This window comes from Schistocerca piceifrons, chromosome 10 (genome assembly GCF_021461385.2).
Source record: "Schistocerca piceifrons isolate TAMUIC-IGC-003096 chromosome 10, iqSchPice1.1, whole genome shotgun sequence".
In the NCBI taxonomy this organism is placed as follows: domain Eukaryota; kingdom Metazoa; phylum Arthropoda; class Insecta; order Orthoptera; family Acrididae; genus Schistocerca; species Schistocerca piceifrons.
The window spans coordinates 41,586,036-41,610,365 of record NC_060147.1 but is presented as its reverse complement, the minus strand read 5'-3'; the positions used below and the strand labels follow the sequence as shown (position 1 = coordinate 41,610,365).

The window sequence follows — 24,330 nt, the reverse complement described above, 5'->3', positions numbered from 1 at the left end:
TATGTATGACGCTGGAGTTGTCCGATGATGTGCCGTGCAAGATCGATTAGAGGCGGATCTGCTGATCGAACAGGCCAATGCAAAGTGTCGAACCTCTGAAATGCTGTCCATGAATTGCAGCAAGACGGGTCGAATCACCAGATTCTCTTACATATTTGCAGTCAGGGTGCGTGGGACAACCACCATTGTGCTCCTGGTGTCATAACCATATCTCCTGGTGTGGGTCCAGTCTGAGCATCTCGCAGACAGATTGGTTCCAGGCCATCGAATGGCGTCCTTCTGAACAACTCACGACCATCATTGGCACAGAAATGGCGTTTTAGAGTAACCGTCGACAAGTACGAAGCCGTTCTGTTCACTAGAAGACCGAAGCAACTGCGCAAACACCGCTACTGCAGACCAATAACTCTACGTGCACGCCCAATACGTTTCCGCGAGAAAGTCAAATACCTCGGTGTCTGGCTGGACCGGAAATTACTCTGGAGGGGGCGGGGGGGGGGGGGGACACCACATACAACACATGACCAACCGAGCAAGCGCGAGGCTCAAACAGCTCTATTCTATGCTCAACAGGTGTAGTACACTGAACAGAAGAATGTCGAAGTCCATGTACATGACACTTATTCGACCCATGATGACGTACGCAGTCCCTGTCTGGTGTAGCAGCCCTTTTTCTGTTTTCGCTCTTTCGTCTAATAGGTGAAAGTTTGATTTTATTTTTTACACATTGACTGTCATTGAAGGGTTTTACTTTTATTTAATATTGTCTCGGCTAAGTATCAGTTTGATTACTTTTAAAACCCAAAGTTAAACGTGGGCCACTACACGTATAGTCTTCCCAACTCTGAGAGAAAAAAATCTGTAGTTGCTTTACTACCAATGTTTACAGACGACGATACTTTAACCTTTCCCTCATTTGTTTTAGTTACGAATCGCTAGTTTGTTCTCGGCATAGATCACGTAACCTTAACGTTTATTAATCTAAGTTAAATTAATGTTCCATACTTGTATTATGATTCAAATTAACAACGTCAGTTTATTGACAAGAATTATTAATATATAGATTCACTCATACGATGTCATTCAAAGAAGTTCTTTAATTAGATGTCTAAGTAGGATTCCCGCTAGCATCAGAGATGTTAGATACTACCCTGTCACTTTCGGTAAATAAGTTATTTCCATTTAATATCCACAAACTGTCATTAACTATGATCACCAGTCGCGTGAAGTTAAAGTTTCACACTATCACACTTCAAAGTCCGAATCCGGTTAAAATTCAGTAAAGAGTTTAAATATTCACACGAACTGACATTAAAGCCAAAGAGAATACTATTCACCTTCCCGTTTATCTAATCTGATAAATCTCCAAATTAAAGTCTTGAATGGACAATCCTCAAAAACAATCTCGTCACAATCTACTCTTGATCCCCGTTTAATAAAGTCACAATTGTTGTCCTCTAAAGCTGTACGTCCTAAATAACTTCCGAACTAGAACAGACTAGAGACTGGAGTATCGTAATTACAACGTAATACTTTAATAAACACTATCTTTGGTGTCCCAGACCTACGTTCTATGACTATAATATTGATTTTCTTACGTATTGGAGTAGCTAATATTTTAATATTTTCTACTATTTTTCCCCCTTCCCATGTTTCCAAAATTTATAATTGAATTTTCCTTTTCTTTTCTTCTGCTTTCTATACTTTATATTTCCTTTTATTTGTTTTTTATTTATTTTTCGTAATTACTACTTGTGGAGGGACTTGGGCCATTTTGTGAATTGATATTTTAAGGACATAGGAGATAATTTGGGAGCTATTTTTGTTTTTTCAACACCAAGAAGCGCTGTGGGTGTTACACTGGGGATACGCTGCGCTCACACGCCTGCGGCGTCTGCAGATCTTACAAAACAAAATCATAAGCGACGCTCCACGATACACACTGTGATAATCGCTATTTTTGACTTCATTAAAACAGCAAATAGTTAATACTTTCAGCCAGAAGGCAAATACCTGTTTATAATAAGGCGTCGCATAGCGACGGTGGAATTTCCTAAATAAAGTAATTCGTCGTCTTTGGACGGCAACGTAAACAGAAAAATACGGATAGATATGCGATCCTTCACTATTTTGTTCGCTGCAGAATAAATGAAGCCTCGAGCGCTAAAGACTTGTACTGTTTTTCTTAAGTAAGACGGACGCAGATTTGTGGCAGTCTGATCTCACTTTTACTAAATGTATAAAAACATGTTGCGTCTAAGTTTGAGTGAAGTGTAAAAAGAAGAACTGTTACAACTTATCGTGACGACACACGAGCGACTCAAAGAGGAGAATGGCTATATAAAAGAGCGCTCAATGGACATGAAACGGACATAAAAATCTACTGTCATTGTAGTACTAAGCTTAAGGTACGATATATGTTTTAGTTTATAATAAATATTTGTTCCGGGAATACTGAATCATTTAGCAGTGCTCATTCCTATCATCTCCTCAGTATTATTTTCATTCTAATTATGCATTTTGCTAAGATTACAGACACCAAGATCAGCAGTCCAATGTGCGTGTTACATTGACAGAAAGAAAACTGTTTTATCGTCATCTTGCATCAGTTTTAATATTGAATTTCCCTTTTGTGTGATGTTACAGTTGTTTTTGCGCCCATAAGAACTTTCTGGTCCATTAGGAAATTGTTTTGTCATAAGAATAACTTCACGACCGGGTATCTTAATCAATAGCACGCTAGCTGAGACTGCTTCAAGCCACGCGAAACTGCAAGTAAAGACTATTCACATTTCATAATGCAATATTTTATGACAATGGTCACCCATGATTCTTAAGCCAATTGTGATTGATAAAACAGTAAGCGAAATCTCAAATTCCAACTTTTCTATTGAGTAACAACATCACTTTTTTTTTATTACATCACAACACGCATCGCGTACCTTCACCGGGAATACCGACTTGAGACTCTCACGGAGGTAATCCACAAACTCACCACAAGACTGTACAGAAACTCCAGACATTCGCAGAAACCCGTTTATTCTGGACCTGGGGAACTACGACCATAGATGGAAACTTAAAAGACCAAACGACATACTTGTAAGCACCTAACATCTATGGCCAAGTACACGCAAACACAGCGGTACAGGTGAGCCCCTGTTAATCAGCCACCATTACTCTGGATATGCAGTTGGAACACACTTGCCGAATAACTGGCACCACACAGGGAAGCCGTACCGTACACTACATGCAGACAAGCTCCACGCACCCCCCACACAGTGAGATGATCTATGGCCGATCTCCCACTACTATATAACGATCCTGATTGTTTCAGGAACGCAGCGGCTGCGGTAAACTTGGATATATCGCCATCACCTGCCACGGTAATGATGCATGATACCCACACTAACAAACCCAACCTTGCATGAACTATGGCAGCTCTTAAGCCACTACTGCTCTTACTACACATCCCACTGTCGCATAGGTTTTTTTCCCACGGTACGAGCCTTCGAACTTTATTCCCTGTGCTCTTCAAATTGCTACCTTCATTCGCGTTTCGTCCACTATGGACCGTGTTAATGCGTAGTCTTACCGAGACACACGGATAACATCACAGACCAGCATCCTGTGATCCACTTATTAGATAAGTAACATGTTGACGGAGGTGACAGTATTTATTTCTTATTTGCACGTCAAGTTCCGTAGGACCAAATTGAGGAGCAAATCTCCAAGGTCATGGAACGTGTCAGTACATGAACTTACAACATAAAATAACAGATAAAAATAAATGTTCATGAACCTGAAAGAAAATCAGTCCATAAGTTTAAGCAAACGCTATCAGCTTAATTTTTCAAGGAACTCCTCGACAGAATAGAAGGAGTGACCCATGAGGAAACTCTTTAGTTTCGATTTGAAAGCGCGTGGATTACTGCTAAGATTTTTGAATTCGAGTGGCAGCTTATTGAAACTGGATGCAGCAGTATACTGCATAACTTTTTGCACAAGAGTTAAGGAAGTCCAATCCAAATGGAGGTTTGATTTCTGCCGAGTATTAACGGTGTGAAAGCAGCTTATTCTTTGGAATAAACTAATATTGGTAACAAGAAACGACAATAAGGAATATACATATTGAGAGGCCAATGTCAAGATACCCAGACTCGTGAAGAGACGTCGACAAGAGATTCGTGAACTCACACCACTTATTGCCCGAACCGCCCGTTTCTGAGCCAAAAATATCCTTTTAGAATGAAAATAAGCGGAGTAGACTAATTTTCGTGTCGAATGATCACTCACTTCTGATACCGTTTGAATAGTAAAAACGGCAGTATTAAGTCATTGAATAAGATCCTGAACGTGGGCTTTCCACGACAGCTTACTATCTACATGAACACCTAGATATCTGAACTGTTCAGTTTCACTAATCATATGCCCGTTCTGTGAGATTAAAGCGTCACGTTTTGTTGAATTGTGTGTTAGAAACTGTAAAAACTTAGTCTTACTGTGATTTAACGTTAGTTTATTTTGTACAAGCTATGAAGTGAGGTCATGTACTGCACTATTTGAAATCGAGTCAATGTTGCAAACAACATCCTTTACTACCAAGATAGTATCATCAGCAAACAGAAATATTTTAGAGTTACCCATAATACTAGAGGGCATATCATTTATATAAATAAGGATCAGGAGTGGCCCCAACACTGATCCCTGGGGCACCCCCCACTTCACTGTACCCATCTCAGATCCCACATCACAGTCGTTATCAACATTGTGAATAATGACCTTTTGCTGTCTATTGCTAAAGTAAGAGGTGAACCAATTATGAGCTACTCCCCTTATTCCGTAATGGTCCAACTTCTGGAGCAATATTGTGAGATCAACACAGTCAAATGCCTTAGTTAAATCAAAAAATTAGCCAAGCGTTCGAAACTTTTTGTTTAGCCTATCCAGTACCTCACAGAGAAAAGAGAATATACCATTTTCAGTTGTCAAACGACTTCTAAAGCCGAACTGTACATTTGATAGCAAATCGTTTGATATACGAGGTGCATTCAAGTTCTAAGGCCTCCGATGTTTTTTTCTAATTAACTACTCACCCGAAATCGATGAAACTGGTCTTTACTTCTCGACGTAATCGCCCAGCAGACGTACACATTTTTCACAATGCTGACGCCATGATTCAATGGCAGCGGCGAAGGCTTCTTTAGGAGTCTGTTTTGACCACTGGAAAATCGCTGAGGCAATAGCAGCACGGCTGGTGAATGTGCGGCCACGGAGAGTGTCTTTCATTGTTGGAAAAAGCCAAAAGTCACTAGGCGCCAGGTCAGGTGAGTAGGGAGCATGAGGAATCACTTCAAAGTTGTTATCAGGAAGAAACTGTTGCGTAACGTTAGCTCGATGTGCGAGTGCGTTGTCTCGGTGAAACAGCACACGCACAGCCAGCGGCGAGAATGAGAACTGTTTTAAATACTTAAAGTGGCGACGTTTTCCTTACTTGAACAGAGTGCAGTCATGTGCAGTTACTGGGTTAAACTGTTAACATAAAAGTAGACGTCTCAGTGAGTAGACTGTGACAGTATTTTAAATGTTTAACACGCGAAATGCCTTCACACGGTTGGCTTGCAAGCTGTGGAAGGAGCACTAGAATCCGCCGGTACAGAGTATCTCAGTAAGTGGATGAAGCGACATCTGTGCGTGGAAACACGCACTACATGAACGCTGATGGCTGCGGCGTGCACGCTGCGACCCGGAAGTTGCACATGTGCAGGAGCACCGTACGGGTGCAGAATTTCTGGCCGGCCCTGATTTAAAGCAAACCTGGTTTGCATCCGCATGTTGGAGCTACTAGCGCCGCCCTTATGCGACTGGCTTGAAATCTGAATAATCATCATTCAGATGTAGAAACACGCCTACCAATTTCGTTTATGTTGCACTACTCCTTGGTGCTGCGATTTTTTTCTGTCATCGTACGTATGTTAACATCTTTTTGTGTGTTTTATTAATACTGTTTTTTGTTATACACCTGGAAGAGTAGTAGAATGGAATGGACAGTGTCTTCAAATGAGGATATAAGGTGAACACCAACAAAGCAAACCGAAGATAATGGAATGTAGTCTAATTAAATCAGGTGACGCTGAGGGAATTAGAGTAGGAAATGAGATACTTAAAGTAGTAAAGAAGTTTGCTGCTTAGGGACCAATGTAACCGATGATGGGCGAAGTAGAGAGAATATAAAATGTGGACTGGGAATGACAAGAAAAACGTTTCTGAAGGAGAGAAATTCATTAACACTGAGAATTGATTTAGGTGTCATAAAGTCTTTTCTAAAAGTATTCGTATCAAAGTATTTGTATCTACATAAATGATCTTTTGAATAGGGTGGATAGCAATGTGCGGCTGTTTGCTGATGGTGCTGTGGTGTACTGGAAGGTGTCGTCGTTGAGTGACTGTAGGAGGATACAAGATGACTTGGACAGGATTTGTGATTGGTGTAAAGAATGGCAGCTAACTCTAAATATAGATAAATGTAAATTAATGCAGGTGAATAGGAAAAACAATCCTGTAATGTTTCAATACTCCATTAGCAGCGTAGTGCTTCACACAGTCACGTCGATTAAATATTTGGGCGTAACATTGCAGAGCGATATGAAGTGGGACAAGCTTGTAATGGCAGTTGTGGGGAAGGCGGATAGTCGTCTTCGGTTCATTGATAGAATTTTGGGAAGATGTGGTTCATCTGTAAAGGAGAAGGCTTACAACACACTAATACGACCTATTGTCGAGTACTGCTCGAGCGTTTGGGATCCCTATCAGGCCGGATTGAGGGAGGACATAGAAGCAATTCAGAGGCGGGCTGCTAGATTTATTACTGGTAGGTTTGATCATCACGCGAGAGGTACGGAAATGCTTCAGGAACTCGGGTGGGAGTCTCTAGAGGAAAGGAGGCGTTCTTTTCGTGAATCGCTACTGAGGAAATTTAGAGAACCAGCATTTGAGGCTGAGTGCAGTACAATTTTACTGCCGCCAACTTATATATCGCGGAAAGACCACAGAGATAAGATAAGAGAGATTAGGGCTCGTACATATAGGCAGTCATTTTTCCCTCGGTCTGTTTGGGACTGGAATATGCTAGTTGCGGTACGAGGTACCCTCCTCCACGCACCGTATGGTGGATTGCGGAGTATGTATGTAGATGTAGATGTAGAGTGTAACCATGTATGGAAGTGAACCATGGACGATAAATAGTTTACACATACAGAGAATAGAAGCTTGTGAAATGTGGTGCTACAGACCAATGCTGAAGATTAGATAGGTAGAACACGTAACTAATGAGGATGTACTAAACAGAATTGCGGAGCAGAGAAATTTGTGGCACAACTTGGCTAGAAGAAGGGATCGGTTGGTAGGACATGTTCTGAGGCATCGAGGGATCACCCAAGTTAGTATTGCAGGGCAGCGTGGAGGATAAAAATCGTAGAGAGACACCAAGAGCTGAATACACCAAGCAGATTCAGAAGGATGTAGGGTGCAGTAGTTACTTGCAGATGAAGAAGCTTGCACAGGATAGATTATCATGGAAAGCTGCATCAAACCAGTCTCTGGACTGAAGACCACAACAAGAACAACTTTGTTATGTCCCTAATTGGGCTGACACCGATTGCACATGTACGAATGTCGTCACCAATAAAAAAGTATGCCTGTCTGAGATACACACCTCAATACATAATTACTAATGAAACTGAGTTGCTGGCACTTTACACCAATGCAATCATGGAATTACCTACATATGGCATTGTCTAGTTTTATAACTCAGAAACGTGTGGAAATGACCAGAGAGGATTTAGGAAGTGTTTTTGATGAAAAGCATCTTAAGCTGTTTGTTGACCAATAAGTCTCGGAATGGAGTGTTCTGCAAATGGTTCAAATGGCTATGAGCACTATGGGACTCAACTTGTTCAAATGTGTGTGAAATCGTATGGGACTTAACTGCTAAGGTCATCAGTCCCTAAGTTTACACACTACTTAACCTAAATTATCCTAAGGACAAACACACACACCCATGCCCGAGGGAGGACTCGAACCTCCGCCGGGACCAGCCGCACAGTCCATGACTGTAGCGCCATAGACTGGGGCTCAAATTATGAGGTCATCAGTCCCATAGAACTTAGAACTACTTAAACCTAACTAACCTAAGGACGTCACACACATCCATGCCCGAGGCAGGATTCGAACCTGCGACCGTAGCGGTCGCGCGGTTCCAGACTATAGCGCCTAGAACTGCTCGGCCACCCCGGCCGGCAGAGTGTTCTAGAGCCCAGCGGGTACCAAAACGAGGAATTCCAGCTCATTTCACGAATGGTGAAAACAGATGTCCTGGGACTGATCTTCACATCCTAAGAGGTCCAGTGAATAAGGTCCCCCTGTGAGACTGAGGGAGGGAGTGGTATATGCAAAGTTAGTGTGAAGATGCAAAGTTAGTTCTTTTTGCTGATGATATAAGTATAGTAATAACATCCAAAAACCAAGAACTAAGTGATGTAATTGTAAATGATGTTTTTCACAAAATTATTAAGTGGTTCTCAGCAAACGGACTCTCTTTAAATTTTGATAAAACACAGAATATACATTTCCGTGCAGTAAATGGCACAACTCCAGCAATAAATATAGACTTTGAACAGAAGTCTGTAGCTAAGGTAGAATATTCAAAATTTTTAGGTGTGTCCATTGATGAGAGGTTAAACTGGAAGCAACACATTGATGGTCTGCTGAAACGTCTGAGTTCAGCTACGTATGCTATTAGGGTTATTGCAAATTTTGGTGATACGAATCTCAGTAAATTAGCTTACTATGCCAACTTACATTCACTGCTTTCGTATGGAATCATATTCTGGGGTAATTCATCGTTGAGTAGAAAAGTAATCATTGCTCAAAAACTTGTAATCAGAATAATTGCTGGAGCCCACCCACGGTCATCCTGCAGACATCTGTTTAAGGATCTAGGGATCCTCACACCAACCTCACAGTATATATATTCACTTACGAAATTTGTTGCTAATAATCCAACCCAGTTCAAAAGCAATAGCAGTGTGCATAGCTATAACACCAGGAGAAAGGATGATCTTCACTATGCAGGGTGTAATCTGACTTTGGCACAGAAAGGGGTAAATTATGCTGCCACAAAAGTCTTTGGTCACCTACCAAACAGCATCAAAAGCCTGACAGATGGCCAACCAACATTTCAAAATAAATTAAAAGAATTTCTAAATGACAACTCCTTCTACTCATCGGCTGAATTTTTAGATATAAATTAAAGGAGGGGAAAAAATAAAAATAAAAAAAACCAACTTAAACATTAGTGTCATGCAATATTTTGTGTAATGTAATATCTTGTACAGACATCTTTTATTAACCTGACACGTTCCACATCATTAAGAAGTGTCGTATTCATGATCTATGGAACAAGTATTAATCTAATCTAATCTAATCTAATCTACCTTGCCAACGGCGGTGGCGCCGTCGTGCATCACACGGCCAACGAACAGCCGCTCTCCTGTGGACGTCTGCCCCACGCGGTACCCCGAGGGCGGCACGTGACCTGCTTTTGCATACATCCAGGCGGGGCTGCCACCACAGAGCACCTGTCAACGGCAACAAGCAGCATCTATAAATATATGTACAAAACACTGCCTTATGTGCACCACCTCCGCTCTACTCACTATTCAGGCAAACCTCTGCAGGGGGAAAATACCACACTGTGCATGTAGCCAGTACCAAACCAACATAATCACATGATGTTTTGGTACGAAACCGTTTTTTGCATTTTGTAGTGAGGTAGATTAACGCAAGCCGAACCTACGTTTCTAGCATTTGTAGACTTAGAGAAAGCTTTTGACAATGTTGACTGGAATACTCTCTTTCAAATTCTGAAGGTGGTAGGGGTTAAATACAGGGAGCGAACGGCTATTTACAATTTGTACAGAAAGCAGACGGCAGTTATAAGAGTCGAGGGGTGAGAAAGCGAAGCAGCGGTTGGGAAGAGAGTGAGACAGGGCTGTAGCCTCTCCCCGATCTTATTCAATCTGTATATTGAGCAAGCAGTGAAGGAAACAAAAGAAAAGTTCGGAGTAGGTATTTAAATCCTTGGAGAAGAAATAAAAACTTTGAGGTTCGCTGATGACATTGTAATTCTGTCAGAGACAGCAAAGGACCTGGAAGAGCAGCTGAACGGAATGGAAAGGAGGGTATAAGATGAATATCAACAAAAGCAAAACGAGGATAATGGAATGTAGTCGAATTAAGTCTGGTGATGCTGAGGGAATTAGATTAGGAATTGAGACACTTAAAATAGTAAAGGAGTTTTGCTATTTGGGGAGCAAAATAACTGATGATGGTCAAAGTAGAGAGGATATATAATGTAGACTGGCAATGGCAAGGAAAGCATTTCTGAAGAGGAGAAGTTTGTTAACATCGAGTATTGATTTAAGTGCCAGGAAGTCGTTTCTGAAAGTATTTGTATCGAGTGTAGCCATGTATGGAAGTGAAACATGGACTATAAATGGTTTAGACAAGAAGAGAATAGAAGCTTTCGAAATGTGATGATACAGAAGATGCTGAATATTAGATGGGTAGATCATATAACCAATGAGGAGGTATTGAATAGAATTGGGGAGAAGAGGAGTTTGTGGCACAACTTGACTAGAAGAAGAGATCGGTTGGTAGGATATCTTCTGAGGCATCAAGCGATCACCAGTTTAGTACTGGAGGGCAGCGTGGAGGGTAAAAATCGTAGAGGGAGACCAAGAGATGAATACACTAAGCAGATTCAGAAGGATGTAGGCTAGAGTAGGTACTGGTAGATGAAGAAGCTTGCACAGGATAGAGTAGCATGGAGAGCTGCATCAAACCATTCTCAGGACTGAAGACCACAACAACAACAACAATGAGTCACAAACCTTAATCCTACACATATTCTCTCCAGTGCTGAATTCCGAAATTGGTTTGCAGTAGTACGCCATTCTCCTTCTATTTGCCTTCTTCTTCATTTTCACTTACGCAGTGCATCTCACATGTACGTATAGGGTGAGTCACGAAGATATGCAAATAGTTTAATAAGTTACTCTACAAGTAAAATTAAGAAAAAAAGTTCATATAAACACAGGTCTACAAATATTTAGTTATGGAGTTATGACTAATTAAAGATTCTGCATGAAATTTAGTAACTCGATGATATGAAGCCTTCGCAGAACTATACGAGGTTAAAGTAAAGAACGATTTCCATTTATTTTGTTGTTATTGGTCTGGTGAATCTAATAAAACATGTCCCACACGTGTACCTGCAGTAGTTTTCCAGGACAATCAGAGAAGCAAAGATAATTATACAAGTACATTTGTTTACTTCCCATTAAGAACGTAGAAACTTTTATGTCGTTATTGACAACCGTTAGTGAATTGTTTCAGTCATTTCCTAACCTCTAAACGAGTTAGATTTCTATTTTGTTCAGTGAAACAACATAATAACAACGGTGCATTTAAGTGAAATCACATAGTTGTAGATTGTAGATTATTTATGGAATAGGGATGCCTTCCAAATTTACGACAGAGGAATACGCCGATATGGTGTACATTTATGGCAAATGTGATGGTAATGCAACGGCTCCAGTTAACGAATATCACGTACATTATCCAACCCAGAGGATTCAGAATGTCCCAACCATTAGTGGAGTGTTTCGAATGTTACAGAAGACAGTTTCTCTGCCTAGTGTTCATAATCAGTACGAGCGCTCGATACGTGAAGATGACGATGAGGGTATTATGGATGCTGTCCAACTTAGTCCGGTTACCAGTACACGACGTATTTCTCAATGATTAGGCGTTTCACAATCTAAGGTATGGCGTACGTTGAAATATAATAATATGTATTCTTTATCATAAACAAAAAGTGTATCATTTATATCCGGAAAATTCTGCCCTTTGCTTGGAGCTGTGCAACTGGTTAAATACTAATCCGCAGTTACACAAACGCATTTTACTTACTGATGGGGCACAGTTTACTCGAGATAGTGTAAGCAATTTACGTAAAGAGCAGTTATGGGCTGAAGCAAACCCACATGCAGCGGTGTAACGCAATTTCCAGCGCGATTTAGCATAAACGGTGGCGTGCTATAATCAACACATACTTTATTGGGCTATTCATTTTCCTAGGACGTCTAACTAGCGAGACGTACTTACAATTCCTTCAAGAAGAAATGCCCCGCTTGTTCGAAGATGTTCCACTTCGCGCCCCCACATTTCACAAACGCCGTTACTACGCGTTTAAATGAACGTTTTCCCCAGAAATGGATTGGTCGTGATGCTACACGTTTGTGGCCACCCAGATTGCCCAATTTAGCAGCAATGGATTTTTGTGTATGGGGCTGGATGAAAGACATAGTTTAAGAGGACAAAATACACGTGAGGCGTTACTTGCTCGCATTATCAGTGCAATAGACGAAATTAAGGACAACCCTATGAAACTGAAACGAGCAACAATATCTGTTCATACACGTCAAGCTAAATGCATTAAACTCGGTGGAGACATTTTTGAATATTTATTGTGAATGTATTGTGAAATTTTAGGTACACTGTACAATTTCCTTAACACTCAACTTTGGTTTTTCCGGTGTAACATGAATTCACGTGTGCTATGGTATTAATAAAAGCAGATTATCTTCCACATTCATACACTTTGAGCTAACGTTATTACCGCCATTTTTCCAAACTTAAATTCTCTACAATTTCTGTTGAAAACTTTCTGCAGTTGTCCGGAATTTAAAAAACAAATTGAGCCAAAAGTTAATAAACTAAATATTTTACGAATTTACTTCTTTGCTTCTCTGGATGTTCTTCAAAACTACTGCAGATACACGTCTGGGATATGTTTTATTAGATTCACCAGATCAATAACAACAAAATAAGTGGAAATAGTGCTTTACTTTAACCTCGTACATTTTTGTGATGGCTTCGTACTAGCGAAGTTGCTAAATTGCAGGCAAAATCTTTTATTAGTGGTAACTCCCTAACCAAACATTTGCGGACCTATATTTATATGAACTTTTTTCTTTAGTTTTACTTGTAGAATAACAAATTAAAATATTTGCATATCTTCGTGAATCATCCTGACTCACAGATTCATCATCGTTCAGCTCACACCGCTAAGGATAGAAACTTGGAATTTGGAGACAGTGTTGATCTTATGCTCTAAGTGTCACATAAAAAGAAATTTTTAGGAATTGCATCTCTAACTAGGTGAAATAGGAGACGAAAGGTTATTCAAGTATTTCCATCACGCAATTTTGGAGTAAGACCTACGAAAACTGTCATTTGGTTTCTTGGTCTGAAATAAATAAATATGTGTTTCAGCATTTTTTGGAAATTTAATCCCTGTGCAAATGAAGTATTGGGTGACAGACATTTTATAAATATAAACCATTATGAAAGAATTACTAAATTATTTTACAGCTACATGCATGAAAACTAGTATTTGACTCTTGGGTACAATTAAAAAAATAAGCGTTTCATTGTTTTTAGAAATTCAACCCCTATGGGAGTGAAACATTAGATGAAAAATTGTATATAATTATTTCATTATGAAAGCGTTTTTAATATAAATCCTTGAAAATTTGTATTTGGTTTCTCAGTTAGAAATGAAAAAAAAGGTGTTTCACTGTTTCTGGAAATTCAACCTAGAAGGGGATGAAATAGGGCCAGACTCATCCAGTGACTCACCGTCGCCCGCCCTAAAACGCTAAGAGTAGAATCTTGAAGTTGGGAGATACCGTGGATCGTTTAAGAAGGGACTGTTCGAGATTCCACTGCTAGGGGTTGAAATAAGGGGTTAAATGCTTTTTAAAAGTATGTTGCTACTAAGGCAATCTGGAACTATTAAAATTTGCCTTTGGTTTATCAGACAGATGAACAAAAGTATTTCAGCATTTTTGGACATTCAGCCACAAGGGGGGTAAATGAGAAAGGTTTTTTGAAAGTAAAGCATTTTTAAAGCTACTCCTACGGAAATCGGCATATGACTTCTCGGTTAGAAAGGAAAGCACCTGTTTCAGTGTTCCCGTAAATTCAGCACCCTAAGGGAGTGAAATAGTCAATGAAAAGTGAAATTATTTCATTATGAAAGGATTTTAAAAGCGAAATCTGCTAAAATTTGTGTTTGATTTTTCTGATAGAACTAAAAAGAACTTGTGTTTCATTATGTTTGGAAATACAACCCCTAAGGGGGTGAAATAGGGGACGAACATTTTAAACTTAATACTCCGTTATAGTAAAGAATTTTTAATTCTAAACTTACGAAAAGTTTCACTTTTCAGTTAGATATGAAGGAGATGTAAGTTCCTGTGGAAACATCACAACAAGAACACAAAAGGCATGATTAACAAAAACCATGGGCTCCAGGTACCAGAATTGCTCCTTGGTCAGATGTACATTCGGATAAGACTATGCTTCTATGGCCTTAATCGGCGTGAAAAGTTTGAAGGTGACAACATAAAAATTCTGTTAAAGAAAAACAAAAAAAAACAAAAGTCTGTGCTGTCCACACTGTCTATGTGAGGGAAGCGGAGGGCAGTAAACTGGTCATAGATTATCTGATGCATGTGCAATATCTTTCGATGTCCCCTGCAACTGTTTTCCTCAATAGCTCCTTGTTTCAGCTATGTTGTTGTATCGTAATATGTGTCTTATGAGATTGCCCCCACAGAGACCTGGTTTCCTGTACTGCTCTCAGCACCTCTACATTGAGTAACTGAATCTCTCTTGCTGATTTTCCCTTTGTAGCTACAAATCCCAAGGCTTCTAGTCATCTTCTCTCTTTGTAGCTACAAATCCCAACGCTTCTAGTCATCTGCTCTCTTGCTACGTCCCAGTTTCACACCTGTGTGGGGCCACACTCTAAACAAATGCTTTCATGATCCGTTTCCGCATTTCCAGACTCTTCCTCAGATTAAATGCAATTTTAGCCTGCCGCGTTCTGATCACAATTTCTTTCAGGTTTCTGCCATCTCTCATGATCCTGATTCAAATAATAATAATAATAAATTCCTCTATCACTTCTTGCTCCAGTTTTCAGTTCTTATTCTTAAAGGTTCATACTGGTCTTCGGTCCTGCTTGTTTATCCTGATTACAGAACATCCTTTAGATTGTGTTGAACACTTCTTCCGATTTCGTGGCCACAGTATTGTCATTTGCACAACATATAAAGTCTATCTTCTGCTTATTAAGTTTGATCCCAACCTAAATAGTTTACGTACTCCTCCGTTTCCATAATATTGCCTTAGGACTGGTTTTCCATCTGACCTCTTGATATTCATACTGTTGGTTCTATTTTCTCTAATGGTCTCTTTAATTTTATCGCACTAAGTCAGCAAAAAGGAGCTGTGAGACCGTATTACGAGGTATCTCATGACGAAAGTTAATCAGTTAACAACGGCTACAAAGCCGAAACTACGATAGTGATTCTACGACGGTAGTTCAACAAGTAGTACTCTACATTTCTTTCTCAGAACATATTTATTCTTGTTGTTGTTGTTGTCGTTGTTGTTGTGGTCTTCAGTCCTGAGACTGGTTTGATGCAGCTCTCCCTGCTACCCTATTCTGTGCAAGCTTCTTCATCTCCCAGTAATTACTGCAACCCACATCCTTCTGAATCTGCTTAGCGTATTCATCTCTTGGACTCCCTCTACGATTTTTACCCTCCACGCTGCCCTCCAATGCTAAATTTGTGATCCCTTGATGCCTCAGAACATGTCCTACTAACCGGTCCCTTCTTTTTGTCAAGTTGTGCCACATACTCCTCTTCTCCCCAATTCTATTCAATACTTCATCATCAGTTATGTGATCTACCCATCAAATCTTCAGCATTCTTCTGTAGCACCACATTTCGAAAGCTTCTATTCTCTCCTTGTCCAAACTATTTATCGTCCATGTTTCACTTCCATACATGGCTACACCCCATACAAATACTTTCAGAAACGACTTCCTGACACTTACATCTATACCCGATGTAAACAAATTTCTCTTCTTCAGAAACGCTTTCCTTGCCATTGCCAGTCTACATTATATATCTTCTCTACTTCGACCACCATCAGTTATTTTGCTCCCCAAATAGCAAAACTCCTTTACTACTTTGTCTCATTTCCTAATCTAATTCCCTCAGCATCACCCGACTTAATTCGACCACATTCCATCATCCTTGTTTTGCTTTTGTTGATGTTCATCTTATATCCTCGTTTCAAGACACTGTCCATTTCGTTCAACTGTTCTTCCACGTCCTTTGCTGTCTCTGATAGAATCACAATGTCATCGGCGAACCTCAAAGTTTTTATTTCTTCTCCATGGATTTTAATACTTACTCCGAATTTTTCTTTTGTTTCCTTTACTGCTTGCTCAGTATACAGATTGAATAACATCGGGGAGAGGCTACAATCCTGTCTCACTCCCTTCTCAACCACTGCCTCCCTTTCATGCCCCTCGATTCTTACAACTGCCATTTGGTTTCTGTACGAATTGTAAATAGCCTTTGCCACCTTTAGAATTTGAAAGAGAGTATTCCAGTCAGCATTGTCAAAAGCTTTGTCTAAGTCTACAAATGCTAGAAACGTAGGTTTGCCTTTCCTTAATCTTTCTTCTAAGGTAAGTCGTAAGGTCAGTATTGCCCCACGTGTTCCAACATTTCTACGGAATTCAAACTGATCTTCCCCGAGGTCGGCTTCCACCAGTTTTTCTATTAGTCTGTAAAGAATTCGCGTTAGTATTTTGCATCTGTGACTTATTAAACTTATAGTTCGGTAATTTTCACATCTGTCAACACCTGCTTTCTTTGGGATTGGAATTATTATATTCTTCTTGAAGTCTGAGGGTATTTCGCCTGTTTCATACATCTTGCTCACCAGATGGTAGAGTTTTGTCAGGACAGGCTCTCCCAAGGCCATCAGTAGTTCTAATGGAATGTTGTCTACTCTCGGGGCCTTGTTTCGACTCAGGTCTTTCAGTGCTCTGTCAAACTCTTCACGCAGTATCGTATCTCCCATTTCATCTTCATCTACATCCTTCTCCACTTCCATAATATTGTCCTCAAGTACATCGCCCTTGTAGAGAGCCTCTATATACTCCTTCCACCTTTCTGCTTTCCCTTCTTTTCTTAGAACTGGGTTGCCATCTGAGCTCTTGATATTCATAGAAGTGGTTCTCTTTTCTCCAAAGGTCTCTTTAATTTTCCTGTAGGCAATATCTATCTTACCCCTAGTGAGATAAGGCTCTACATCCTAACATTTGTCCTCTAGCCATCCCTTTATTCTTAAGACTCAGAATTTGATGACAATGTAGATCTACCTGTCTTGTCCATGTCCTATTTTTCTACATACTCTCCATCACATTCTATGGCCATACGCCCACGTTGTGGAAGAGCATGTATTCATTGCCGGCAAAAGCTCTTGCCCTGTAGGCGTAGCCATGTTTTCACTGCACGACTGACTCTCTCGTCATCTTCAAAGTGTGTTCTCCGTAGATTCTCTAAGCGGCCCAAGGAGATGCAAATCCGAGGGTGCCACGTCTGGAATGTAGGGTGGATGAGGCAGTTGTGTATAACACAATTTCGCGATGTCATCTCGGGTTCTCAGACTTGTTCGTGGGCGTGCATTACCCTGTTGAAGCAAGATTTCAGCTGGATTCTTGTCCGATCGAACACGTCGGGAACGGATATTAAGTTTATTCAGAGTCTTCACGTATGCCATTGCATTGATGGTTGACCCTCTTAGCATCGCATCCACGAGAATGACGCCATCACAATCCCAGAAGAATCTCACCTTGACTTTTCCGGCAGAGCGAGTTGTCTTGAATTTTTTCTTGAATGAGAATGATGCCTCTCCACGGACTGCCTTTTTGTTTCCGGCGCAAAGTGGTGCACCCAGCTTTCGTACCCCGTAACGATCCGTGACAGAAAGGCCTCTCCGTCGGTCTCAAAACGCTCTAACAATTCAGATGAAATGGCCTTTCTTTGAATCTTGTGGTCCGCTGTGAGCATTTGTGCAACCCACGGTGAGCACCTCTTTGATTATCCAAGAGTCTCTATCATGTCAGACCGACAACTGTAGAGCCAAATGTCGAGTTGTGATGCGCCGATCGGCACGAATAATGGCATCCGCACGACTCAGCACGTTTGGAGCAGTGGCTGTGACAGGACGTCCTAGAGCGTGGCTGACCATCGAGCTCTGTTTCTGCGTTTCCTGCATGGCTAACTCTCTTTACCCATTGCCCAACTATACTTCTGTCAACTGCAACATCGTCATACGCTGCACATAAACGTTTATGGATGTTCAACAAGGTTTCTACTTCTGAACACCAGCATTCAATAACAGCACACTGCCTGTAATGTCAGCCATACGTGGACGCCATTTTGAAGCTGTACTACGGCTCTGCCATTTGGAAGCACAGTTCGAAGCTTCACCGGCGCACATAGCGAACATCAAATCTGAAGCACCAACAATGACGTTTGTCACCGAGCGGGGTGGCGCAGTGGTTAGACACTGGGCTCGCATTCGGGAGGACGACGGTTCAATCCCACGTCCGGCCATCCTGATTTACGTTTTCCGTGATTTCCCTAAATCACTCCAGGCAAATGCCGGGATGGTTCCTCTGAAAGGGCACGGCCGACTTCCTTCCGTAATCCGATGAGACCGATGACCACGATGTCTGGTCTCCTTCCCCACCCCAACCAACCAACCAATGACGTTTGTCTATGTACGAGGAACACTTCAAAAGAAATCCGCACTATATTTCTTAAATCCATCTTTTATTTTACATGTTTGAAAGTTTTACATTGTGTAGATACATGCTTTAGGAAAAATATTTTCATTTTTCCACATAATTTCCATCCCTCTCATCTGCGCCGGCCTCAGTGGCCGATCGGTTCTAGGCGCTTCAGTCTGGAACCGCGCGACCCCTACGGTCGCAGGTTCGGATCCTGCCTCGGGCATGGATGTGTGTGATGTCCTTAGGTTACTTAGGCTTAAGTAATTCTAAGTTCTAGGGGACTGATGACCTCAGATGTTAAGTCCCATACTGCTCAGAGCTATTTGAACCACTCATCTGCCTTACGCCATCTTGGAACCAGCGCCTGTATACCCGTACGGTAAAATTGTGGACCAAACTGTTCGAGTCACTGTTTGGCAGCTTGCACATGGGAGACATCATCTTCAAACCTTGTTCCACGAAGAGAGTCTTTCAGTTTCTCAAAGAGATGATAGCCACTTGGAGCCAGGTCAGGACTGTAAGGCGGGTGTCCATGCGAGTTTTGTGATCGCTTCCACGGTTTCTCGACTGGCATGTGGCCGTGCATTGTCGTGCAACAACAAAACATCCTGCTTTTGCCGATGTGGTCGAACACGACTCAGTCGAGCTTGAAGTTTCTTCAGTGTCGTCACATATGCATCAGAATGTACGGTGGTTCCACTTGGCATGATGTCCGCAACCAAGAGTCCTTCGGGTTCGGAAAACACCGTAGCCATAACTTTTCCAGCAGAAGGTGTGGTTTTAAATTTTGTTTCTTGTGTGAATTTGCATGATGCCACTCCATTGATTGCCTCTTCGTCTTTGGTGAAAAATGATGGAGCCATGTTTCATCACCTGTCACAATTCTTCCAAAATATTCATCTCCACCATTCTCGTACTGTTCCAAAAGTTCGCTGCATACAGTTTTTCTTGTTTATTTGTGAGCCACTGTCAACATCCTGGCACAAACCTTTTTTAACGCCAACACTTTCAGTATTCTGCAAACACCTCCTTCCCCTATCCCAACGTAGCGTGACAATTCGTTCACTGTGATGCGTCTGTCAGCAGTCAACAATTCGTTAACTCTCTGCACATAGTCTGGAGTGTGTGCAGTACGAGGCCTGCCGCTGCGAGGACAGTCCTCAATATTGCCGTGCCAGCTTTCATCACGTAACCTGCTCGCCCACCGGCTAACTGTACTGCGATCGACAGCAGCATCTCCATACACCTTTTTCAACCTCTTCTGGATGTTTCCCACAGTCTCGTTTTCACAGCACAAGAATTCTATGACAGCACGTTGAAATTGTAAACGATGTTTTCAGATAATCATTAAGTGGTTCTCTGTAAATGGGTTCTCCCTAAACTTTGACAAAACACAGTATATACAGTTCCACACAGTAAATGGAATGACGCCATTAATAAATATAGACTTCGATCAGAAATCGGTAGCTACGGTAGAATATTCAAAACTTCTAGGTGCATGCATTGATGAGGGGTTGAACTGGAAAAAACACATGGAAGTTCTACTGAAACGTTTGAGTTCAGCTACTTATGCTATTTAGGGTCAATGCAAATTTTGGCGATATACATCTCAGTAAATTAGCTTTCCACGCCTATTTTCATTCTCTGCTTTCGTATGGCATCATATTCTGGGGTAACTCATCATTGAGTAAAAGAGTGTTCATTGCACAAAAGCGTGTAATCAGAATAATTGCTGGAGCTCATCCAAGATCCTGCAGAAACTTGTTTAAAGAGCTAGAGATCTTCACTGTAGCCTCACAATATATATATATTCACATATGAAATTTGTTATTAACAATCCGAACGAATTCAAAACTAATAGCAGTGTACATGGCTGCAACACTAGGAGTAAGGACGATCTTCACCACTCAAGGTTAAATCTAACTTTGGCTCAGAAGCGGGTAAATTGTCTGGCTCTGAGCACTATGGGACTCAACTGCAGTGGTCATCAGTCCCCTAGAACTTAGAACTACTTAAACCTAACTAACCTAAGGACATTACACACATCCATGCCCGAGGCAGTACTCGAACCTGCGACCGTAGCGGTCGCGCGGTTCCAGACTGTAGCACCTAGAAACGCACGGCCACCCCGGCCGGCAGGGGGTAAGTTATGCTTCCACAAAAGTCTTTGGTCACTTACCTAATAGCATCAAAAGTCTGACAGATAGCCATATATCATTTAAAAGGAAACTGAAAGAATTTCTTAATGGCAAATCCTTCTACTCATTAAATGAATTTTTGGATATAGTAAGTGGGTAATTTCCCCAACACCCACAAAAAAAATTAAAAATATTGAGTGCCATGCAATATTTTGTGTAATGTAATAACTTGTATAGACACCTTTTATCAACCTGACACGTTCCAAATGATTACGAAGTGTCGTATTCATGATCTATTGAATAAGTACTAATCTAATCTAATCTAATCTTCTGACGAACGTCAAGTGTAGGAGCCATCTTGAAGACATGCTGTGACGGCGCCACTCACGGGAACAGGTTGAACTAAGTTTGAAAACAAGCGGGAAGGATGTATCTACACACTGTAAAACTTTCACACAAGTAGAATGAAAACTGTATTTTTACAAAAGTAGTGTGCATTTCCCTTGGGGAGACCCTTGTATACAAATGGCTTTTTAAAATTATGTGGGGCATTACTTATTGAACGGTCCTCTTAGAATATCGCGAACACCAACAAAACGGCGGAAAATTTGTCATTTAGGCAGTGTGCATGGTATTTCTCTCCTGTGAAAACAGATATTGAAAAGCTGGCTGAGTCTGAAATCAGATATCTGGCATGTGTGGGAAGTGGGCTCACCTCAACAAGTACTAATATAATCTAATCTTCTGACGAACGTCGATTGTAGCAGCCATCTTGAGGACATTCTGTGACGGCGCCACTCACGGGAACAGGTTGAACTAAATTTGAAAACAAGCGGGAAGAATGTATCTACGCACTGTAAAACTTTCACAGAGGCAGAATAAAAACTGTATTTATACAAAAATTTGTTTTGGAGTGACCCTTGTATATTAATGACTTTTTAAATAAAGTGGCCGCGCGGGATTAGCCGAGCGGTCTGAGGCGCTGCAGTCAAGGACTGTTCGGGTGAGCCCGGTGGAGGTTTGAGTCCTCCCTCGGGCGTGTGTGTGTGTGTGTGTGTGTGTGTGTGTGTGTGTGTGTGTGTGTGTGTTTGTCCATAGGATAATTTAGGTTAAGTAGTGTGTAAGCCTAGAGACTGATGACCTTAGCACTTAATTCCCATAAGATTTCACACACATATGAACATTTTTTTGAATTTTTTAAAATAATATGGGGCGTTACCAATTCAACGATCCTCTCAGAATACCACGAACAACAATAAAACGGCGGAAGGTTTGTCATTTAGGCAATATATGTGTGGTATTTCTCTCCTCTGAAAACGGATATTGAAAAGCTGGCTGAGTCTGTAATCAGATTTCTGGCCTGTGTGGGAAGTGGGCTCACCTCAAAGGCGGTCTTAAAGTGTTCCTGGCCGTTGTGGGGCACGTAGGCGCCGCCCTTCTTTGGAACCACCTTGGCCGGCACGAGGTCACCTGCGTGGTGAGCCCTTCCAACGTACACGGGAGCGCCGTCCTTGTCGGGCCCCGCCATCACCGCACCGTGGGGGACGTGTCCGCCCCTGCACACCTGCCAGTAGTAAGCTGCGGGACAAAGACAACACGACGTTACGTTGGATCCTTCTGCCTCAAACTTCCTGGCAGACCGTATCACCGCACACTCCCCCGCAGAATGAAAATCTCATTCTGGAAATATCCCCCAGGCTGTGGCTAAGCCACGTCTCCGCAATATCCTGCCCTGCAGGAATGCTACTTCTCCAGGGTTTGCAAGAGAGCCCCTATGAAGTTTGGAAGGTAGGAGACGAGACAGTGGTGGAATTAAAGCTGTGAGGACGGGTCATGAGTCGTGCTTGGGTAGCTCAGTTGGTAAAGCACTTGCCCTCGAAAGGCCAAGGTCCCCACCTCGACTCTTGGTCTGGGACACAATTGCAATCTGCCAGGAAGTTTCTTATCAGCGCACTTCCCACTGCAGAGTGAAAATCTCAATCTGGAAACATCCCCCAGGCGGTGACTAATCCATGGCTCCGAAATATCCTTTCTTCCAGGACTGCTAGTATTGCAAGGTTCGCAGGAGAGCTTCTGTAAAGTTTGGAAGGTAGGAGACGAGATACTGGCAGAAGTAAAGCTGTGAGGAGGGGGCGTGAGTCGTGCTTTGGTAGTTCAGTTGGTAGAGCCCTTGTTGGAAAAAGGCAAAGGTCCAGATTTCGATTCTCGGTACGGCACACAATTTTAATCAGCCAGGAAGTTTCTTATCCACGTACACTCCGCTGAAGAGTGACAGTTTCATTCTGGATACATCTCACCATTGAGATTGTCCATATCGAAACAAGTATCAATGACAGTGATGCGGTCGTGACAGCAATGATTACTAAAGGTCAAAGGACAAATAAATTAGATAAAACAGTCGGTTATGTCACTTCTCAATGAGGAACTTGAAACTTTCAGCGCAGGTCAGGAGCATGTGGAAGAACTTTGGCGCCAATTTAAAAGTATACTTGACCGCTCACTGAATAGACATATACAGAGTAGTACAGTTTACAATGGAAGTGAATCTCCATGGTATATAGTCACTGTAAAGAAACTTCTACAGAAACAGAGATTACTGCAAGATAGATGTAAAACAACACGCAAATCTATAGATAGAGAGATGGTGAATGAAATACTTTTAACTGTCAAGAAAGCAATGCGTGATTCCAGCAATGACTACCGTAGCAGAATATATCAGGTGATCTTTCACAGAACCCAAAGAAATTATGGACCAAAGAGTGCCTAGTCCCTAGCGACTGAGATCAAAATGGTTCAAATGGCTCTGAGCACTATGGGACTTAACATCTGAGGCCAGAACTACTTAAATCTAACTAACCTACGGACATCACACACATCCATGCCCGAGGCTGGATTCGATCCTGCGACCGTAGCGGTCGCGCGGTTCCAGACAGAAGCGCCTAGAACCGCTCGGCCACACCTCCCAGCAGCGAATGAGAAACTGTAACTGAGCGTAGCAAAGCTAATGCTGAAATGCTTAATAGGGTTTTCAAACGTTCCTTTACAAAGGAAAACCCAGAACTGCTCCAATTAAATCCTCGTGCCACTGATAATGTGATTGAAATAAGTATTGGTGTCAGTGGTGTTTAGAAACAGCTAAAATTGTTAAAACTGAACAAAGCTCCAGTGCCTGGTAGGATCCCTGTCAGATTCTATGCCGAATTTGCGACTGATTTAGCCCCACTTCTCACTATAATTTATCGTAGATCCCTCGAACAAAAAACTGTGCCCAGTTCTTGGAAAAAGTCGCAAATCACTCCCGTCTACAGCAAAGGTACTAGAAGTGATCCACAAAACTACCATCCAACATCTTTGACATTGATTTTTTTTTAATCTTACGACACAGTCTGAGCTCAAACA

At 41.6% G+C, this 24,330-nt stretch overlaps 1 protein-coding gene across 1 annotated transcript in view; it reads right to left on the bottom strand.

The window, feature by feature from the left end:
* Nucleotides 1-23,244, bottom strand: part of LOC124718669 (natterin-4-like) — a 28,717-nt gene extending 5,473 nt beyond the window's left edge. The window contains exons 1-3 of the mRNA XM_047244295.1: nucleotides 23,229-23,244; nucleotides 22,313-22,509; nucleotides 9,492-9,635 (exon numbers count right to left, since the gene is read on the bottom strand). Of these exons, the coding sequence (XP_047100251.1) occupies nucleotides 9,492-9,635; nucleotides 22,313-22,509; nucleotides 23,229-23,244 (357 nt within the window). The remainder of the gene's footprint in view (nucleotides 1-9,491; nucleotides 9,636-22,312; nucleotides 22,510-23,228) is intronic.
* Nucleotides 23,245-24,330: the final 1,086 nt, after the last annotated feature.